Genomic DNA, 21,104 nt, shown 5'->3' with positions numbered 1-21,104 from the left:
CTTTACCACCATTTTAAAAAATCCTTTCATTCTCCACAAAACTACCTTTAAGAAAATATATCCAATCATGTCTACTCGTTCTATGAGTATATTTTCTCCTTGGTTGATTTGACAATCACCATAGCTTCAATTACCACCAATAGGTTGATAATAGCCAAATCTAAAACTCCAGCCTTGACATTCAGATCCATAATTTCAAACAATACTGAACACGTCCAGTTAGATATTTCTCATCAGTGTGTCCAAGGTTGAACTAACTACCTTCTCATCAAAACCTGTTGCCTATTTTCTATTCCTTATCCCTGTCAGAGTCATCATTAGCCCTTCAGTTTCCAAATCTAGAAAATCTGTGATCCTTCTCAGCTTCTGCTTTTCCTTTAATTCCTATATCCAATCTATTTCCAAATCATCTTCTACTCTAAAATTGGCCATTCTTACAGCACTTTTATGTTCTTATGTTATCTTGTGTTAATCTTTTCTCATTTGGGCTATTTAACAGTGGCTTAACCTCTTGCTTTACCACAATTCTTTGGTTCCTTCATTTTCCACAGAGTTACCTTTCAAAAAGAAGTCCAACCATGTCTTTCTCCAGTTAAAGGCCTTATCTTAAGGATGAGTTAAAACAAAACAAAACAGAAACAGACTCAGGTACAGAGAACAAACTGATGGTTGCCAGAAAGGAGGGGGATGGGGGAATGATTGAAAAAGGTGAAGGGGGAGTAAGTACAAACTGCCAGTTATAAAATAAATAAATCATGGAGATATAATGCACAGCACAGGGAATAGAGTCAATAATATTGTAATAACTGTATGGTGACAAGTGGTTTCTAGGCTTATTGTGGTGATCACATCATAAGGTATATAAACGTAGAATCATTATGTTACACACTTGAAACTAATACAATATTGTATGTCAACCATACTTGAATAAAAAAGAGTAGAGAGAAACTTCTTAGCTTTTCATATAAGCTCTTTCACAAATTGGTCTCTTTTCAACCCCTACAGTCATTTACTCTACCCTTCAATCATTGAATTTCTCACTGGTATTGGAATACCAGGTTCTTTAATGATTCTGTGTCTTTCCATATAGTGCCTGGAAGCCTCCCATTCATCCCTTAAAATACAGCTCAATAATTTTCCTCCTGTGAATGCCTGCCATGGGACATAGAGCCAGGAATTGTTCTCTGGGCCTTCGTAGTTCTTGTTCATGTCTCAAAAATACATAATTGACCTCTAACTAACATATTTATATTATTATGGCACTACATTGTGAATTCCTTTAGGCCAGAGCTCATTTATGTAGTGTTTACTGCTCTATGTAAGAATGTCTCACTCATTCCAAGATTATACAGATAAGTATTTTTTTTAATTTTCTTTTTTAAAAAGGATTTTTATTAAAATATAGCTAACATACAATATTATATTAGTTTCAGATGTACACCATAGTTATTCAACATTTATATACCTAAAGACGTGCTCACCATGATAAGTCTAACAACCATCTGACACCATACAATGCTATCACAACATTATTCCCTATATTGTATTTTACATTCCCATGACATTTGTTTTATATCTGTTACTTTGGACCTCATTCCCCTTTACCTTTTCCCTTTCTTTCTTTCATTTTTCAATTACAGTTGATATTCAATATTATTTTATATTAGTTTCAGGTGTACAGCATAGTGGTTAGACATTTGCATAATTTACAAACTGATCCCCTGACTAGTCTAGTACCCCCCTGGTATTATATGTAATTATTACCATATTATTGACTATATTCCTTATACTTTACTTTACATCCCCATGACTGTTTTATAACTACTAATTTGTACTTCTTAATTCCTTCACCTTTTCACCCTGCCCCACAATCCCTATCCCATCTGGCAACCATCAGCTTCTTCTTTGAATCTATGAGTCTATTTCTGTTTCTTTTGTTCTTTTATTTTTTTCTTCAGATTCCACATATAAGTGAGATCATATGGCATTTGTCTTTCTCTGTCTGACTTATTTCACTTAGCATTATACCTTCTAAGTCCATCCATGTTGCCGCAAATGGTAAGATTTCATTCTTTTTTATGACCAAGCAATATTCCATTATATATACTATGTACCACACCTTCTTTATCCAGTCATTTATTAATGGACTTCCACATCTTGGCTATTGTAAATAATGCTGCAATGAACACAGGGGTGCATATATCTTTTCAAATTAGTGTTTAGATTTCTTCAAATAAATACCTAGAAGTAGAAATTCTGAGTCATAAGGTAGTTCTACTTTTAATTTTTTGAGGAACTCCATACTGTTTTCCATAGTGACTGCACCAATTTGCAATCCTACCAACAGTGCAGGATGGTTCTCTTTTCTCCATATCTTCCCCTTGGTTTTTTTTGGTTTGTTTTTTGTAGAGGGCAGTGTCACTGGCCCTCACATGTGGGATCTGAACCAGGGCCCTCTGGCGTCCCAAGCCAGTTCTTAACCATCGCGCCACTTGGCCGGCCCTCTTCCCCTTGTTTTTTGTTGATTTATTGATGATGGTCATTCTGATAGGAGTGAGATGTTATCTCATTGTGATTTTAATTTGCACTTCTCTGGTGATCAGTGGCGTTGAGCATCTTTTCATATGTCTATTGGCCATACACAGGAAAGTTTTAAAGTTTCTGTAAATATCTTTACTGTCTTTTTCTTTTATATTTAAAATGTAATTAACCTAGAATTTAATTTTAATATGTTATGAAGAAGGTTTACTTTTGTTTTCTTGGAGACAGGTAGCCAGTTATGGTGGGATCATTTATAAAAGCGTTCTTTGCCACTGGAATTGAAATGCCAATTTTGTCAAATAAAACTTTCCTTGGATCTATTTATAGGCTCTCTCCTGTGCATATACTACTTTGCTCATCTTCATTTTTAAAGTATAGCTTTTGAATGAAGTATTCTTCCTCTTACCCTACACTTTTTTTTTTTTAATATAGAAAAGTTTTACTTTCAATTTTTACTTTGTTTGTTCTAGGGGATCCTTAGAAAAGTCTTTAACTGCCGGTTAATTAATTTTTAGGAGGTTAGGGTGAGTCATCTTCTTTTATTTTTTATACCCCTGACCTCATGTGGAATTGGCGAGTCATCTTTTAATGATTAATTTCCAACTATTTCATAAGCTAATTTAACCAATTATTTAATTCTGTTTTAGAATTTTTAAGTTATCCTTTGTGGACAAGTACGTGATTTGTTTTTGTAAATGTTTTGTAGGCATGAAGAAGAATGTATATTTTTACATTTATAGGCTACAAGGTTTTATATTACCAAGCTTGTTGGGGTACTATCGAAATTTCTAGGATAATGATGCTGGAGTTCATAGGTAAACATGAGAGTATTGTATACAGCACTTAATTTTAATTATTTTCCAAATGGTATTACTGATCTAATTATACTCACAGGTTCTCCTTATAACCAACAAAATATATTTCCAGTTTTAGTTAGCTGACACGAGTGGCGCAGAACAAGACGTATTCAGCCAAATTCACTAATCTCCAATCATGGCTTAGAAAAGCCTGAAAGAAAATGACACCATATTAATAAAGTACACACAGGTGGCAAAAATTACAAACTAAGTATTTATTATCCTTGAAGAAAGCAATGTGACATTTGCTATTTGCTGAAACAGTTGAGGTGTAACAACATTTAGATTTTGGTAGCCATGAATATTATACAAGTTGCTTGTAAGTAATGAAATTTACACAGAAGCCATTTTGGAGATATATTTTATTTATTTATTCATGCATTTATTAATTCACCTGTATATCCTATTTTTAATTGAATCCCAAGTACTTTATAAATCTCATTTATGGAGAGAAATCTTTAATTAATAAGGGGCAGGGATGGCAAGAGCCTTAAACATCAAAAAAGGGAATAGTATGGTAAGAAACTTGCACCTGGGGGAGAAAGTCAAATTAATTCTTATACAAGAGCTGGATATTATGTCTTCCATTTCCACATAGTACAAACAACACTTCCAAACCACAGAGGCAAGAAAATTTGAGATAACCTGCCAGCTTTGAGCTGATGAAGCGGTTGGCTATCACACAGTGGTCTCCTTGTTCATCAGCTCATTGGGAAAGGTGGCTCCATGCTGATTGCAACAGATCACTCTGGAAAATATTTGCTACATCCACCTTTGACTCTACCTACAATAGGTCAGTGACCTCAAGGTTGCAAAACTGCATTAAAAGTATATCCTTTTGAGAGATAAAGCAAATGTTGCAAACAATTGGTGAATCTAGGTGAAGGACATAGAGGTATTCATTAAGCCATTCTTGTCATTTCTCTGTAAGACTGAAACTTTTTAAAATAAATAAAAAGTTGTTGGAGAACTATAATTCAGTCAAAACCAAAAACATATTGCCTATTGGTCACGTCTTGGTTGGGAGGAGAGAAAGGGTACAGTGGTTAATTTTGGTATCAGTTAAGACTATTTGCATCAGTATATGTCTCTCCCAGTCTAATAACTTAGGAAATAAAATATTTAAATAAACAGAGGGCAATATCACTTTCCTAATGTAAGAGGATTTTAATTTCAGTATTATCTTTATTAGGATAAGGTTGGAAAAATCTAAATATCAAATGACAGAGACTTGCTTAAAACTTAGAGCACATTCATACAATGGAATATTATATAGCCATTAAAAAGCATACTATACAAAATAATATTATAGGAGGATATTAAGTAACTTGGGAAATTTCCCAGGACACAATGTGATAAATTCAGGTACTAAAAGGTGTACAGGATAACAAGAAAAACATAAAGCAAAATATTAGCTGCTTCCCTGTTAGTGTGGAAATTATACATGCTTCTACTTTTTTCTATATTTCCCAAAATGTTCACAAATAATATGAACTACTTTCATTATCTAAAACTGCAATTAATGTTGTTAAAACAAAGGAAATTATTCCATTTGTTAGGTTCAGTTATAATCATGCACAAATACATTGTGACTTGGTGGGGAGTTGAGCTACAATGGAAGCTCAAACAGGGAGCATCAAATGACATGCCTTAGTGGAGGGAGGGAGGGAATTCAGAAATCACAGTTTCAGCTCTATGTACAGATGGTAGGTAGCATCTTTAATTTGTGCCTACACTTCAAAAAAACTAAAAATCCAACCTAGAAAATCACCTGAGGCTGAAGGGCACCTGAGTGGAAATAGCGGTTCCAGTATTTGGAGACCATATTGTCAAACCCAAGTCAAGTCTTAAACATAAGCAGTGGTCACCTATGAAGTCACAGTAATTTCAAAGATGACCACTTGCCTCATGGTCACTATTTGAGTGAAAAAAGGGCTAGATAAGAAGGATGGGAGTCTCAGGTAAATGCAAATGTAGCCTGGACCAGTCATTCAAAACTTCAGCCTGTGATCAGAATCTCTTGGGGACAATTATTTCAAAATACAGACTCATAGTTTCTTCCCATGTAGAGACTCTGATGTAATAAGCTTGACTGACACAAGGAAATCTGTATTTTAAATAAGCTCTGCAGATTTAGATGATCAGCGTATGGTGTTAATGTTTCAACAGAAATGTCAGCTAAATTATTGCAGTTCGTGGAGTGTCACATCATCCACATTTTTGCCTCATGGGGAAATCCGTGTTCAGGTTAAAGGCAATCCCTTAGTTACATCGTGAGCTGTTTTCCTTGGTTCCTAAATGCAGATAGGAACTGGAAGTTTACGTCCCAAGTCCTTCCCTATATCCTTTATAGTTTGTTACATACTTTCAGTCTTAGCTGTATAATATGACATATTCCACTTCTCATGCCATAGTGTGGGATTAATAATTTTCAACTAATCTTTTTATTATCTTCATAAAATTTATGAGTCCATTTTTTTAGATACTGTTTTTATATATTCTAACTAGGGGACACTATCTTTTAATTAAATTTATTGGGGTGATATTGGTTAATAAAATTATATGGGTTTCAAGTGTACAATTCTATAATGCATCATCTGTATATTGTATTGTGTGTTCACCACCCAAAGTCAAACCTCCTTTCATCACCATATACTTGACTCCCTTTCCCCTCTTGTACCTCCCTCCTTCCTTCCCTCCTTTCCCTCTGGTAGTCACTAAACTGTTGGCTGTATCTATGAGCTTTTGCTTGTTTGTTTTTTATTATATTCAAAATTATGATGCTTGAAAGGGCAAAATCAGATATGCAGCATCTCTTACCAAATGATATCTTAAGAAGGCTTCCTACTTTTTTTTTTTTTTAACTGAGCCATCCTGCCACCTGTTGGCAGACTCAGCAGCTTCTCAGCTCGGGCCGGGACTTGAACCGCTGTTGTTCAGAGCTCAAACTCTTGAACGAGCTCTTAACCAACCAGGCCACTCAGCCGGCAGGCTTTCTTCTTTCTATAGACCTAGATATTACATATCACCCAGGAGTGGTCTCTGTGTTTCTGCTACTTGTACATTAACTAAGAATCGGCCATCAGATTATCTATGCTAATGGTTTTTAATCTGTGGCTTTATTTTAAGCGCTAGGAATTCATTAGATCCTCTGTGAGTACACAAGGTGGGGTTGAGCGAAAGTCTGAGGGACATTGCCCTTGGATTGAGATGCTGCCGTCTCCCATCCACAATTCAGTGGGCTTTTGCTACAGTCAGCCTTGCTGCAAAAAGCTCAGCTTTCAGGTGATTTGCATACTGTGTTTCTGTCTGTGCCTTTGTTGGAAAATGGGCTCTAAATAAAAAAATTAAATAAATAAAATAAAGGGATACCCAAGGTCTTGACAATTATTGGATTTAGTCATCCAATGTTTATGAAAACCAGCTTTTCTGACAGGCTAATGATATTCTGGAATCAAATATGAGTAAGAGCTCGTTATCAGTGAAGGACAAAGCTATGTAAAACAGATAAACTGCAGTTAAAAGAGAGGCTTGAAAACAAAGAGCAATTTGCCAGGTGGATTTGGGGGAAAGACGCTGTTAACAATGACAGCCTCATATAAAAGGGCCTGACCTTTCCTGGAATGGTGAAAAATTCACTGTGACAAGAATATAAATGTATAGTGAAGAAGGGCAGGAGACAGTGTTGGGACCAAGTAGCAAGCCATTGTCACTCTCAGCTAAGGATTTTGGACTTAAAACTTAGATAACAAGGATATAATATTAAGCAGGAAAGTAACTTAGCCACAATTTTCTACTTTTAGGGCTATAAATATATGTTATGGCAGAGTAATAGATAGATACAGTTAGGGGTAGAACAGAACTAACGATAGAGAAACCAGGTAAAAGCTGAAGTTGGATTTGATGAGGAATTAAGAGAGTGACACGTTCCCTGATAGAAATTAACAACCATTGCTTAGATTCAATGGTTAAGAGGATGAGCTTCAGCACAATAAGTTTCCATGAAAATCTGATAATGATGTTGTGTGAAGGAGGGAAGACCTAGTGTCATAGGGTTACCTAGGGCAGTGGGAGTGAAGTAATGAGAGAATACAAGTTTAAAAAGAAAGGTGACGTTGGTACACTCATTTCTTGGGGAGACATAGAAAGAACAGAAAATCCACTTCTAAATACTTTAGCTCTGGTGTAACTGTGTAAAGAATAAAAACCTGACTGAGGCCAAAAGGCCTAATTCTCAGGGGCAACAGGCAACTGCTGCTTCCTACCTCACTATTTCCCCCCTAAAAAGAAATGGATCCTGACTGTCCTCTTGGGACATCCCAAGATCTGGCTAAGTGACAGAGTAGTGGTTTTTCTATGGTGCAGAGTAAGATTTTGAATCTTCAGGTGTTCAGTGCCAATTTATAAGCTCCTTGAGGTTGGGAATGCTTCTTTTTTCTTACACGTTCGGGGCCTAACTCACTGGCCATGTAGATCATGAAATAAGAAAACATTAATTTATTGCAACAGAGATTGGTTTAATTGATAAATCTTTTTGAACGTTTTCAGTGACAGATCTTACATAAATAAATAAATTTTTTAAAGTGGCCTTTTAAACATAAGCTTTTAGTTTGCCTCACAGCTTTTCTACAACAGGGATAGAATATTCCTCTTCCTAATTTGAAACTTTTCACAATCAATTGGAATTTAAACTATGAACACTGACTGTCCACAATTACCCTTTTAGTTACTTCTTGGTGAGCAGTATAAATGAACGATATAAGAGAAAATGGTGCTCCAATTTTAATGTTATTTATCCTAAATACTTTTTCCAAAAAGTCACACTCACAACCTTTTGATAGTTTTAGAGAGATATAATGTATGAAACAAAATGCCAATGACATAATATACAAAAATGTTGTTATACATGGAAGAATAAAAATCTGTGTTTGGGGGGCTATTGCTGTGGGAAGTAGGGCCTGATCTTCATAGACATCTTCTTCATTGAATACCAGGACCCCTTCCAGTTCATCCACACCACTCCATCATCCGTGCCATGTTTTGCCATGTCCCAGCTGTAATGTCCGCCCCAGTAGTATCTGCCATTTGGATTGGCTGCATGACATCTATTATACCACCATCCACCACCATCCTCTTTAGAACACTGTTTTCTGGGATCTGCATTAATCCTGAAAGGAGATGTGTTGGGGTTATTAGAGCTTTAGTGCTGTCAAGTTAATTCTATGCAAAGTACCCACAGAGAAGTGTTGTGTGCAGTACACCTTCCCCCACCCCGGCTTTGCAAGTAAAGTCACACTAATCCACGAAAGGTCTTCTCTGCCCTACAGGAAGAAAGATGGCACAGCCACCTATATCTGTTACTTTAGACTGAAATGATAGCTTTCAGGTCCCTTAGTGTTAGAGAATCTTGAAAAGCAAAACGGAGGTTTCAGTATACACAGCAGAATACAGAGATATAGAAATGTAAACACTCATTCTCTGCAGGTAAGAGTGCGCTAACTCCAGTTCTATCTTTTATAGTTGTATGGTTTTGAGTAAGTGGCTTACTCTCTCTAAACTTCATCTGTAAACTAAGAAAAAGAATAGCAACCTTACAGTTGAAATGCTTTACAGTGATACATAAAAGAGTTTAGTATAGTGGCTGACACCCAGTAAATACCCAAGAAATGGGCGTTATTAGCAATATTAGCTATCCTTCAGGATCCCAAGGAACAGGGTTAGTGGTGGCTTTCACAGCAGGAGGGAAGAACGCAACACATACCAGCCATCATTGTCTCTGTCGTATGTGCTGAAGAACATGCCGTTGTGAATGGTCATGGTCCGGTTTTCTCCCACCAGCTGAGAAGCTCCTTCCATGAGGGCATTGCCAGCTGTTCCCTTGTATCCGCTCACTGAGATCTGGTATTTGTTGGCCTCATTCTGTACAGTGAACCCTCTGTAGCGTGCCTTCACCTTATCTCCTTTCCAATCCTCCATCTCAATCAAAAGTTCTGTGGCTCCCTTGGTAAGCTGATTAATTTTGTCATTTCCAAGCCAATACTCACCTAAAGGAAAAACAAAATAAAGTCTCACAAAGAATGAAACCTTTGGAAACGAAAAACTGCCTTTCTTCTCTTATCGTTAGCTTTCCCACCCTTTTTGTAACCTCTTCTTAATCTCTTAAAACTCCTAAAAACAGACCCTAACCACTATGGTTTCTAAAATGGAAAAAAAAACCCCTCATTTTAAATAGAATGATTTTATTTTGTACTCTGTTTTTACCTGGTAGGCCACAGTACTTTTTCCCATCTTCATTGATTGCAATATTTCCAAATCCTTGTTTATATGGGCTCCATTTCCTGCCAAAGTCAACACTACCATCTTGACGGTTCTGAATTATTGTCCACCCTTTGGTTGAAAGAAACAAAAGCAATACATATTAACCAATAACAATGTCACCTTGAGGAAAATGCCTGAACTGTTCCTCTATTTAATTTATTTTATACCCACCCAAATTTAGTGGTCCAAAATAGATATAATAAGGAAATAAATATGATGGGAAAACTAAAAAAATCTTTGGAAACTACAAGTGCTTTATCTGACCCCCAAACTATGAATTTTAGATATTTTATAACTTTTAAAATATCAGATTGAATTCCCAATCAAATGAATCATTGTTAGTTATGATAAAGCTAGCTTTTATTTCTGGGAATTTTGTGGTTGTAAAATAATTACAGAAAAACAGGTCAACAATTATCAAATACTTACCTCCACCTTCTGTAGTCATATCACAGTATACTCTATATGGTTTGACAGAGCCTTCAGGCTGAATGAGATACAGTTCAGATGTTTCACCTCCATTTCTAACAATTTCCTCACATTCTGAAACCATAAAATAATATAATATATTCAGGGAACTACAACACAATTACTTAGTCTGTAGTCCTCAATTTTGTAAGATAACTGATTACATAGGTGTCTGAGGAATGTTTTATTTTAGACATTTGCAAATATATTGTAGAAATTGAATCTTCCTTTTACTGAGAAACAAACTCACTTTTGAGTCCTATCTGCCAAGAGGATGAAAAAGTCCTCCTTCATGTTTTGTGTCCTGGGATATCCATAAACTGCCAACACATGGGATGAAGAAACTTCTACATATATTCACTGTTCTGCCATCTATTCAAGCAAGGGTGTATATTACATACATGGAGCTACCACCACCATTGCACTATATCCTGCTCATCAAAAACATGTAAATACTTAGGCTATGACAGAACACAGCATACTAGAGATAGCTTCATGATAAGCTATAATGTCATTAGGATCTGTGGGGGGAAATCCACCAGACTTTTTTTAGTTCTCTGACTTTTTAGAGAGTGTGGGTTCTTCTGGAATGCTTCAGAAATATGTTTAACACTTACCTTTGCCAGAAACCACAGGAATATTGCAACTGACAGTGCATGGGGTGCGGCAGTATTCCATCTGAGCTGAGACATCAGATTCTAATTTTTGTATTTTGCTTCTTAAGCTTTCCAGAATTGAACGAAGTACACGAAAATTAGTCGGGATATTATTGTTCACAGTCTCATCTATATATAAATGGTGACTTTCCAGTTCTGAGGTGTACTCATCTACTATATTTTCATTATCTGGAAAATGGAATTATGTAGAAATGGTTAGCAGTTTCTCCCAATAAAAAAAAACTAAAATGTTTGATTTTATGATTGTGATTTTGATTTTCTGAGAATAAACTAATGGACACTGAGCTACCATCTGGCATCATGATATGCAGTTTTACCTAAGGAAAATTATTTGGCATATGGCATATACAAATGAATGTATAGTCTAGCTACTATACTAGTAATTTAGTAATTTACCTTAGGTGTAAGCTAAAGTTATGCCTAATAATTAATACAATAGGTTGTTTATTTCTTTGGTGAAGGAGAGAAAGAAAGTAGTATTTAGACCTTCCATCTCAGAAGCTCAACATCTTATGGAGTGGATACACTTAATTTATTCATCCATCTCACATAAGTATAGCAGAACCTTAAAATTTACAACAGAGATGTCATTATTCCTTTGAAAAAATGTTTAGAGTATTATACTCACTCAGAAGCCTATGCCAGACTCACTCACTAGCTCATTCCTAACCACCAAGCCAACAGGCACTAGTTCAGATCTCAAGTTTCAAATGTGTTATTGTTTGCAATACAATTGAATATATCATGGATTGCCCTCTTATATTCCAAACCTCAAATATTAAACCTATAAATGCTAGAGTTTGACTGTGTGACTATTTTCTTCTGCGTCACAAGTTTCTTATGATGAAAAATAAGGACTTAGCAAAAATCTTCATAGAAAACCATCCTTACTGGTGCTGGATGGGGAATAAGAGTTGAATGGTGTTTATCTGACAAGTTGCACGTGAAGGTGCCTGAGTGAAGACTTTAGGGGTAATGAGGCCTGTAATACTGAAAGAGTGTGAGTGCTATTTAGGCTAATCCAGAAATGTTCATCATTTCATAATTGTGCATTCCCATGGCAGTCTAACAGTCTTGAGAGGTTGTACAACAGAATCAAACAGAAAACACAAAGACATCTACCTTTTACTTGCTTCTGCCTCTTTTTCCACATGTCTTTTAGCACAGTCATATACTGAAAGGTGGTAGAAGCGGTCTGGGAAACAGCATCCACATTATTATTTAAATCATTTACACTTTTTCTGATTGGTCTTTCATGATTTACCAAAGTGTCTTGCAATTGACACCCTGTGGGACACAACACTCCCTGCAAACAAATAAAATAGCAACCATTAGATGAAGAATTGGGATTATGAATATTTGTGCAAATAGCACACAGTGAAAAGTTAATGATATCATTAGCCAACATAAAAACTTGTCTTTTGATTTCCTTTATGTAAGACCAGACATTCTAAAGTCTTTATATTTCTGTTAAGATGAAAAACACTCCTTGCCACAGAATAAATGTAATCAGGCTATGAAAACTTTACCACCTGAACAAATGAAGTGGGTGAATGATTCACAGGTAAAAATACTCATGTGTCCTCATTTGCGATCTTGAGCCAAGATCGAAGAGAACTAGAAAGGAACCCTTACCCTAAGGCCCAACAAATAAACAAACCAAATAACCACATTGGCAACATGAGTCAAGGTGACTTTAGGAAGCCATGATGAATAGAGGCTTTCTCTGCATGGGAGACCCACCACTGGATGAAACATGGGTGCACCTACCAGGTCTGGGTCAGCATGAAGACAGCCTCCAGCATCCGGGGCTTTTCTTTCCGATTTCTTCTGGCTGGCAGCTACTTTGGCTGGACGAGCCCGATAGCCACCTCCACTGACGGGAGGCGGGGCAGGTCTCAGACTGGGAGCCTCTTCTCTCGTCCTGTCGATGGGTCGATGACCACGGGCATCCAAAGTGGTCTTCAGAGAACCAGGCAAAAATAAAATGTAGAGTGTTATAGGGGATTTGAGATGTAACTATTCCAACACCTTCATTTTTTAATTTAAGTTATCCATGACTGATGATTTGTGTAAGGTCCATCAACTGGCTAGCTGTTGATGGTAAACCAAAAGGTTGCTTAGGTCTCTTCAGTAACAGTAGAAAAAAAAACTGCACAAAAAGCTATTGTACCTGAGGCAGTTTTTTAAAAGAGGCCCTAAAATAAAGCTGCATCAGATTGTGCATAGTAATGACCTCAGATTGAAACCTATACATAGGGACACACAAAATAGTAAGAAATCTATACTGTCAGGATGAATAAATCTTCTCAAGCCACTTGGATGACTAAATTCCTATAACTATTGCTAATTATTTCCCCATTTTCAGTTTTTATAAATCAATTCATTTGCCTAACACCCTAAGGCAATACAGATTTATTACAAGTGAAATTTACTTAGGATTTATTTGTAATAAGACAACCCTTGACTAACATGTTTGAAGAGGAACAAGACACTCTGGACCCAAACTGCTTGGCTTGACCCTGCCACTCACTGGCTACAAGATCTTGGACAAGTTACCTTATATGTGCCTCTTTCCTTATCTGTAAAGTAAGGATAATAATAGTATCTGGCATATAAGATGATTGTAAGGATTAAATGATTTATGGCATATGACACACTCAGAAGAGTACCTGGCACATAGTAAGTATTCATTATTATTTTTATCTCAATGTAACATAAGATATACGATAGTTTAAGCAGCTTTTCCACTACAAATCCCAATCTTATCCTTATCTTCTGTCAACAAACATATGTGTTTAAACCATTCTTGTGAAACTTCCTTCATGACTTCTTTATCAAATGCCATGACTTTTTCATATTTAAAATAATTCTCAAGGTATGTGTGTTGATTAAAATTGTTTGCTAACACAAAAGATATTACACTAAAAGATAATGAAATGGAAAATATGCAGTGCAATATAAAAGGGTTGGGTTGAATTAACTATGTTATCATATGGTCTTTGTCAGTAATTACACCCTTTGGGGATTAATTGCAAATTAATAAATGACTAGATTTGAAGCAGAAACTAAGATTTCCAGCTGTTTTGAGAGCCTAGAAGTCATCCAATGACTCTATTTGGAATTTTACTGTCACTTATTAAGTTATAATAACATATAACATTTAGTGGGAGGCTACTAGGCTTTAAACCCAGGCAGACTGATACCTGATTCCCCTGCTTAACTGCTGAACTTAAACTATAGTATCTGTTATGTGTGCTGGCAATAAAAATAATAATATGCGAAGATTTGGGGGAAATATACATATTTTATTTCGAAGACATGGTCCCAGTCATAGTTGGTTTGTTCTAAAAGGAATTTTATAAAATGTAATTCATCTGTTTAGTATAAATCAAATTATTACAGAAGAAAAATATTTTCTTTTTTATTTCAGAGTGTTATTAGAGAGGTAGCATTGATTGTCTAGCTTTACAAAAGAAAAGGAAATGAAAAAGAGATTTTGAAATTATATGAGTATTTAGGTCTATGAAGACCACTTATTGAAATAACTAAAACTAGAAAATTTATTTTGAAGCATAAACTTGTAAACTGTCTCTGTAGGGGTTAGTTTGTGAGCAGAAATGTAAAAGTGCTCAGTCAAGCACTTTACAAACATTCACCGTTCCACATTCTTGACATTTTTTTATACCTAATGCTATTAACCATACAACTATTTTATATATATATAGTTTGATGATAAGATCACCAAGGTTCCCTTCAAATTCATCAAATGATTCAAAATGAATCATTTCATTTAAACATATTGTATACTTTTATTTCTAGTGTGATGATACTATATTACATATGAGAAATTTGATCATGATTCATTTGATGCTAAAATTAAAATTCCTTCAATATTCATTTCCTTAAATACATTTCTATATTTCTAATATCTTCAAACTAACAGTAATAAATCAGCAAAGATAGTACTTGAGGAAAACCTTCTACAAATGAATAAATTAAACTGTGCTATATGTTTCATAATCATTAATAATAATAAATACTACCTATGATTTATTTTCTCTTTGAAAAAAAAATTTCATTTTCTATCACTGCACTTGATCTAGTCTGCTTTTAGATTTACTTTATACTTTTCATTCATGAATAGCCAGTAATTTCAGGACCTATGTATGACTCTCCTTCACCAAAAAGATACCTAGCTGTCACAGCTTTTTTTCTTTTTAAATACTCTTCTTTTATTATTTTATAGTCTGCAAAATGTTCAGACTTTTGTCCTTATAACTGTAATAATGTATTGCTAGAACTAAATGAAAATCATAGTACTCAGGACAAGTGAGAAAAACACATCTTACCTTAGATATGTCATCTTCATCCTGGGAAAACAAAAATGAAAAACCAGAAAACAAGAAATTATTATTTGTTTTTATATAAGCAATTCTATGTAACATTCTTTTTTTTTAAAAAAAAAGGGTCCCTGAGATTAACAATTCCATTTCACAACTAAAATCAATGTTAATTTCATTAAAATATTCACATATGATTTTTATTCTATTTTATGTTAATAATATTAGTGATAATATAATAATTTTTTAAAAGTCACCTCATTTTCGTAGTCACTTAAATCTTGGGACTGAACTATAAAAACACACAGTAGTAGCACTAATAGATGTTTCATGATTTAAAATTTTTGGAAGTTCCAAGAAACCGTTCTTTGCTCATGGACTTAGTTGAGAGATCTTCAATCTTATATATACCTGAATCTTCTGTTCGGTATGACTTTAGAAATGGTTACCTTCCTTAGTTAATATTTAATTTTTTGGCTCACTTGTTGGCTGAACCATTTTATCTCTTAAGCAACATCTTCCCAGCAAGACTTATTTATTTGTCATACAGCTATTCTCTGTTGGCCGAATTTAGATACACCGAAGTTCTTCAATTCATTTAATTGGACAATGTGATGGGAAATTAGGACATTCTTAAAAGAGGTGTTTATCACATTTCCCGTAAATTAATGTGGATGCTGCCCAGTCTTACAATGAATGTATGAGGAAAACACTATTTTTAATCCAAGCACAAAAATTTGAAGCTACTCACAAGGCATCCACTGACATTTTGAGCTCACTGAGGTATGCCATAAATGTGTATGTTCTTGAGGCAATCAACTTTATTTTAGTAATCTAATCAGGGTTTTATTTTAATGATGACAGATTCTTGCTGATTTAAAAACACTATTATATATCAATTTTACCTCAATAAAAATAAATGAAAATAAAATAAAAAGACTATGTTAAGAAGACTAAAACAATCTTTTTCTTTTGAGGTAATATTATCATTATTACTTCATTTTCAAGCACTGACATTTTATTAACTAGCAATAGAACCATTGTTTAATTTCCAGAAATTTGTTATTTTTTTTGTTTCTTCTAGCATATTATAGAATCGTGTACAATGTTATAATGAAAACTCCTTTACATTCCCACTTTTTTTCATACTCTGTCTGGCATTCTTGCCATCATCATTAAGAAGGTGGAAGGAAACTACTAGAATGTATGTTCCATAACAGCAGAGACTTAATATTCATTCCACAAATAGTTCTCAAGGGCCTCCTACGTGACAGGTAGTGTGCCAGGGGATGTGGATAGACCGGTGAGTAAGATAGTAAGCATACGACAAAAAATCTAGAATGAATGAGTTCACTAGCCTTCATTAAAACATGCCTCAGAGGCCAAGCTCTGATAATCATTAATCTGATTTAATTCCTGAAACCACCATTTCATACAGATGATGAAACTAAGGCTAGGTGAGGTTAAGTAAATTACCCAAGGCAAACAGGTAGCAAGTACTAGTACCAGGACTTGACCCAGCTGTGTCTGATCCTACAGTCCGTGCACTGTGCCCATTACACCATATTGCCCAACAAAATGCAAACATTATAAAGAATTTACTGGTACATTTTTAGTTTGTTGTTGTTTTGGACAGCCCATTGTCTTGGGCTTATAGTGTCCCAGACTGGCACACTCACTGTTTTTCTTTTTTATTATTGTTTTTTTTATTAGTTTCAGGTGTACAAAGTTAGACATTTACTCTCCTCACAAAGAGATAACCCCTCTCCCCCAAGCTACTACCCCTCTGACATCTTATATAACTGTTACGATACCACTGACTCTCTTCCTTATGCTATACTCCACCTCCTGTGACTATAATATATATACATTTAGTTGACATACAATATTATTCTACTTCAGCTTCAGGTGTATAGCACAGTGGTCAGGCATCTATACAGTGTATGAAGTGATCTCCCTAAGTCCACTGCCCGTTTGGCACCCTACATAATCTTTACAACATTGTTGATTATATTCCTCATACTGTATTTCATATCCCCATGACTATATTGTGTGGCACACTCACTCTTAGCCTTTATTTTCACTTACATTTTCACTCTCCTATAACTATGGGTGTGAATAATCATGTCTGTATCAGGGGCATGGCGACACAGTGATAAGAACTGTGATTGTTTTTTTTTAAAATTCTAGTCCTTGTTAGATATTTTTTCTTGTAGAGTGATAAACAGCTACACTAACACATTAAAGTACCTATTATGACAAAATAAATTATATTTTCAAAGAGAATGAATATATTTGCAGAGATTTTACTTACTATTAGTAAAATACATAATTTCTTTAAAACATTGATGCCATTGGTGGAGGAGGAAGGGAGTGCTATTTGTTCAGGTCAATGTACAGTGTTCTTCATATTCAGGGATATTGTTACGTAAGTCAAGGGCAGTAAATCAGTGACAGAGAAGACATCATTTGGCCTGCCCAGCAGCTCTCTGGCATGAAGGGCAGATTTGTGGGCACCGTCAATGCGGTTGTTATTGATACTTTTACAATTCATGTCAGGCTCAGTCTATGGAGTACAAGGCAATTGATGTTGTTCAAATATTTATAAAACACCTATTTTGTGGCAAGGTAATATACTGGGGCCGAAGATACTTTGGTGACCAGGAGAGACAAGTGCCCGGTACTCATGAAGCTTTATATCTAGAGGGTGAAGGGGACCAAGGTTTTGCTACCCTAAAGCTGCCTTTCGGATACTGAGTTTAAGCTGCTTATTAAGAAACAAAAGACGCAGAAAGAACCCTTGACACTCCTCCTTTCCTATCCAAGAGATTCAGACTTGCTCCAGGAAGGAAATCTTAGCTCATTCACCTTAGCCTAATTTGAATTAAGTAAGGTAGCTAGGGTGGCACCAAGCAGGGGCCATATCCCACTGAAACAAAAATTTGCCTGCTTTGTGAGTTCCATTCTTCCTCAATTACCTGTAAATCACCCATTCTCACTTTTGAAATCTATCCTGTTCCCCCCTTTCTCCTTTGCCCAAAATGACATATATACCCAATGTTGCCTTGCTGTCTTTGGGAATTTTCATGCTTTTGTGAATTCCCTGTGCAGATGTATTAACATTGATTGTCCCCTGTCAATCTGTCTCCCTTAATTTGATTATTAGCCCAGTTGAAAGAATTTAGAAGGTGGAAGGAAATGTATGATGATTTTTAGCCCCCACAAGGGGAAGACAGAAAATGAAAACTACTTATAACATGTCTTGAGCCTAACACAGGACGTGGTGAGGTTTTAGGAACATAACTTAGGGATCCAACCTCTTTTGGAGGGAAAAGGAAAGCAAAAGGCTTTTGGACTTGAAACTTGTGGTTTGAATGACTGTATGGTATATATCATATACCTGGCACTTGGAAGGTAATTGATAAATGTCTGTTGAACAAGGTTTGAACGTATGATTGAGTGAATGACAATGCATAAAATACCAATTCTCTTTTCTAAATAGGCATAGCTTTTGAGGAACTATACTAAATCACTATTAGTCTCTGTGTGTATTTTTCCTGTTTTATCCTGAGCTTCCGTTTGAGAACCACTATCCAAGGAGAAATTAATACTGAAGAGTTGGAGGCCCGCTTGACCAGAGCTTTGATGGGTAATCCTGAGACCAGTGTGGTGGTGACAGCTGTAATTGTTTAGCTGTCTGCGATGAGAAAGCATACTGCAGGGAAGAAAAGCAGGGGCTGGCTCTGTCTCTTGTGAAGAGTCTCTGTCTGTTAACTTGCAAGATGTCAGTTTTCTTTCTTAGGGGAGCTGATACAGAGCATGGCAATATGGGAAAAATAGGATATTTTCTTCTTCAACCCAATGCCGATCACAAGAGCTGGAGGAGACAGAGATGCTCTTCTGCTTCTGTCATACTGGGACTCAAAACCACAAGGGATGTAATGAACACCTGTGGGCATGCTACTCCCTTCTTATGGAATGACCCCTAAATGCAGGCATGGTCCTGTTAGTATTGTGATACCTTGACCCTCTAGCCATGGGTGACCCAAGTCAGCCCTATCAGCTTCTCTCACCCAATTTAATGTTTGCAAAGGAAATAAGCAGAGAATCAGATCAACTGGCCTAGAGTATGTCATATTCATGACAGCATTCTAGAGAGAAACCTCCCTACTCCCTTATCTAGAGAGAAATAACCAGAACTTCTAAAGTTGATCATTTGATTCTTCTGTCAAATCTCTGAGACACCTGATGTCCTTCTAGCAGTCCCTACCCTCTCCCCGTTATCTTTTGGTAAGTTAGGCTGAAATGGAGTCTAAGGTTTGCTAACTATTTTTTTAAAGCATAAATTGCACATTCAAAAGAGAAGCCGTATTTTCAAACAATACAATAAATGATGAAAAATTTTTGTACTTAAGTATATAATACCAGCAGCAAAACTCTGTAGAAAACTACATCTTTTATTTTATTTTGGAATGCTTTAGTAATGTTCATTTAAAAAATTCCACTATTTTGTAGCTATTTCTTGAATTAAATTAACAATATTTTCTGTAGAATGTGCCCAGGATTAGATTAATGGCACAATAGACATATTTATAATTTTGAGTCTTCCGATCCAAAAATAAAGTATGCATTTTCATTAATTCAAATCTTTTTTATGTCCCTTATTTTTTTTTCTTCTAAGTTTTGCACATTTTTCATTATAGCTGTTATAAGTAAAATCACTTTATTCATTATATTTTTAACTGCATTTATGAAAGGTATTGATTTTTTAATATTATTTTTGTACTTAGATATTTTAGTGAATTTTCTTATAGTTTCCAATAGTTTCTCCAGTTGATTTCCTTTTTTTTTCAGGCATAAAATCATACTATTTGAAAATAAAGATAGCTTTGCTTCATTATTTCTTACTTTACACCACTTATTTTTTCTCTCATCCAATTACATGAATAATACTTTCAGGAAAAAAAAGTGTGACTGTTAATGGTGATAGGAATTCTAGTTTTGTGGGTGGCTAATTAGAATGTTTTTAATAATAATCTATAATCTATAAACATGATACTCACTTTTGGTAGTATATTTTAAAAAGAAAGCCTAAAAATGCCTAAATTATAATAGTAAAATATTCATACAATCAAAATGCTTTACTCTTCTTAATTATTGATGTCAGTAGGTTTTTCTGCCTACTAAACCCATTTTTGCAAATCATGTGTTTTTACAAATAAATTCATATCTTTTAAAATAATATCAGAATTAACTTTTAAATACACTAAATAAAATTTGGCACTAACCTACATAAATATAGTGAAAAATAATTCCTTTTCTTAAAATTTACTATGATTAGAAAGGACTTATCCTCCTCATACAAGCAATTCTCTGCTTACACATAGAAAATGGTTAAGATTAAATTAATGGTTATTGAAATAGCATTTTTTCAAGGGTGAGCACATAACATTCACACACATGCACGCGCGCGCGCGCGCGCGCGCGCACACACACACACACACACACACACACACACACACACCTTGCTAAGATGTATATAACTGGCAGTATAGCTTAATTATGTCCCAGGCCTTCCCAGGCATTAAGTGGAAGACTAGCTCTCTCACTGTCTCCTGTAGTCCTGGAAGCTTTCCTCTCAACTGTGTTACCAGAAAGCACCTGATAACACTACCTCAGCATTTGGGTCCATTCTTATCATTTTAATAAACAATTAAAGACCAAACTCCTGAGAGAAATGTCCAAGTATTCTTTTTCCATTTTTGATCTCAGGAATTTCAAAAGAAATGATAACTTTCATTATTTCCCATGTCTTGGTGTAAGGAAAATCCTCCTACCCTTATGAAGAGCAGCAGTGACCCCTACTGCTCGAATAAGGCAGCTCCGGGTGTCAGCCAGGA

At 35.4% G+C, this 21,104-nt stretch overlaps 1 protein-coding gene across 1 annotated transcript; it reads right to left on the bottom strand.

Moving 5' to 3' along the window:
- Window positions 1–7,894: 7,894 nt before the first annotated feature.
- On the bottom strand, window positions 7,895–15,595 carry FGB (fibrinogen beta chain). The gene is made up of 9 exons (XM_019641146.1): window positions 15,462–15,595; window positions 15,214–15,234; window positions 12,632–12,823; window positions 11,984–12,167; window positions 10,802–11,029; window positions 10,146–10,259; window positions 9,660–9,785; window positions 9,160–9,442; window positions 7,895–8,566 (listed from the first exon to the last, which is right to left on the bottom strand). The coding sequence occupies exons 1-9, from the start codon at window positions 15,534–15,536 to the stop codon at window positions 8,335–8,337; spliced, it is 1,455 nt and encodes a 484-aa protein (XP_019496691.1). The 5' UTR covers window positions 15,537–15,595; the 3' UTR covers window positions 7,895–8,334.
- Window positions 15,596–21,104: the final 5,509 nt, after the last annotated feature.

The sequence above is a fragment of the Hipposideros armiger genome, unplaced genomic scaffold (genome assembly GCF_001890085.2).
Source record: "Hipposideros armiger isolate ML-2016 unplaced genomic scaffold, ASM189008v1 scaffold_58, whole genome shotgun sequence".
Taxonomy (NCBI): domain Eukaryota; kingdom Metazoa; phylum Chordata; class Mammalia; order Chiroptera; family Hipposideridae; genus Hipposideros; species Hipposideros armiger.
The sequence above is the reverse complement of the archived record's forward strand: the minus strand, read 5'-3'. Positions and strand labels throughout refer to the sequence as shown.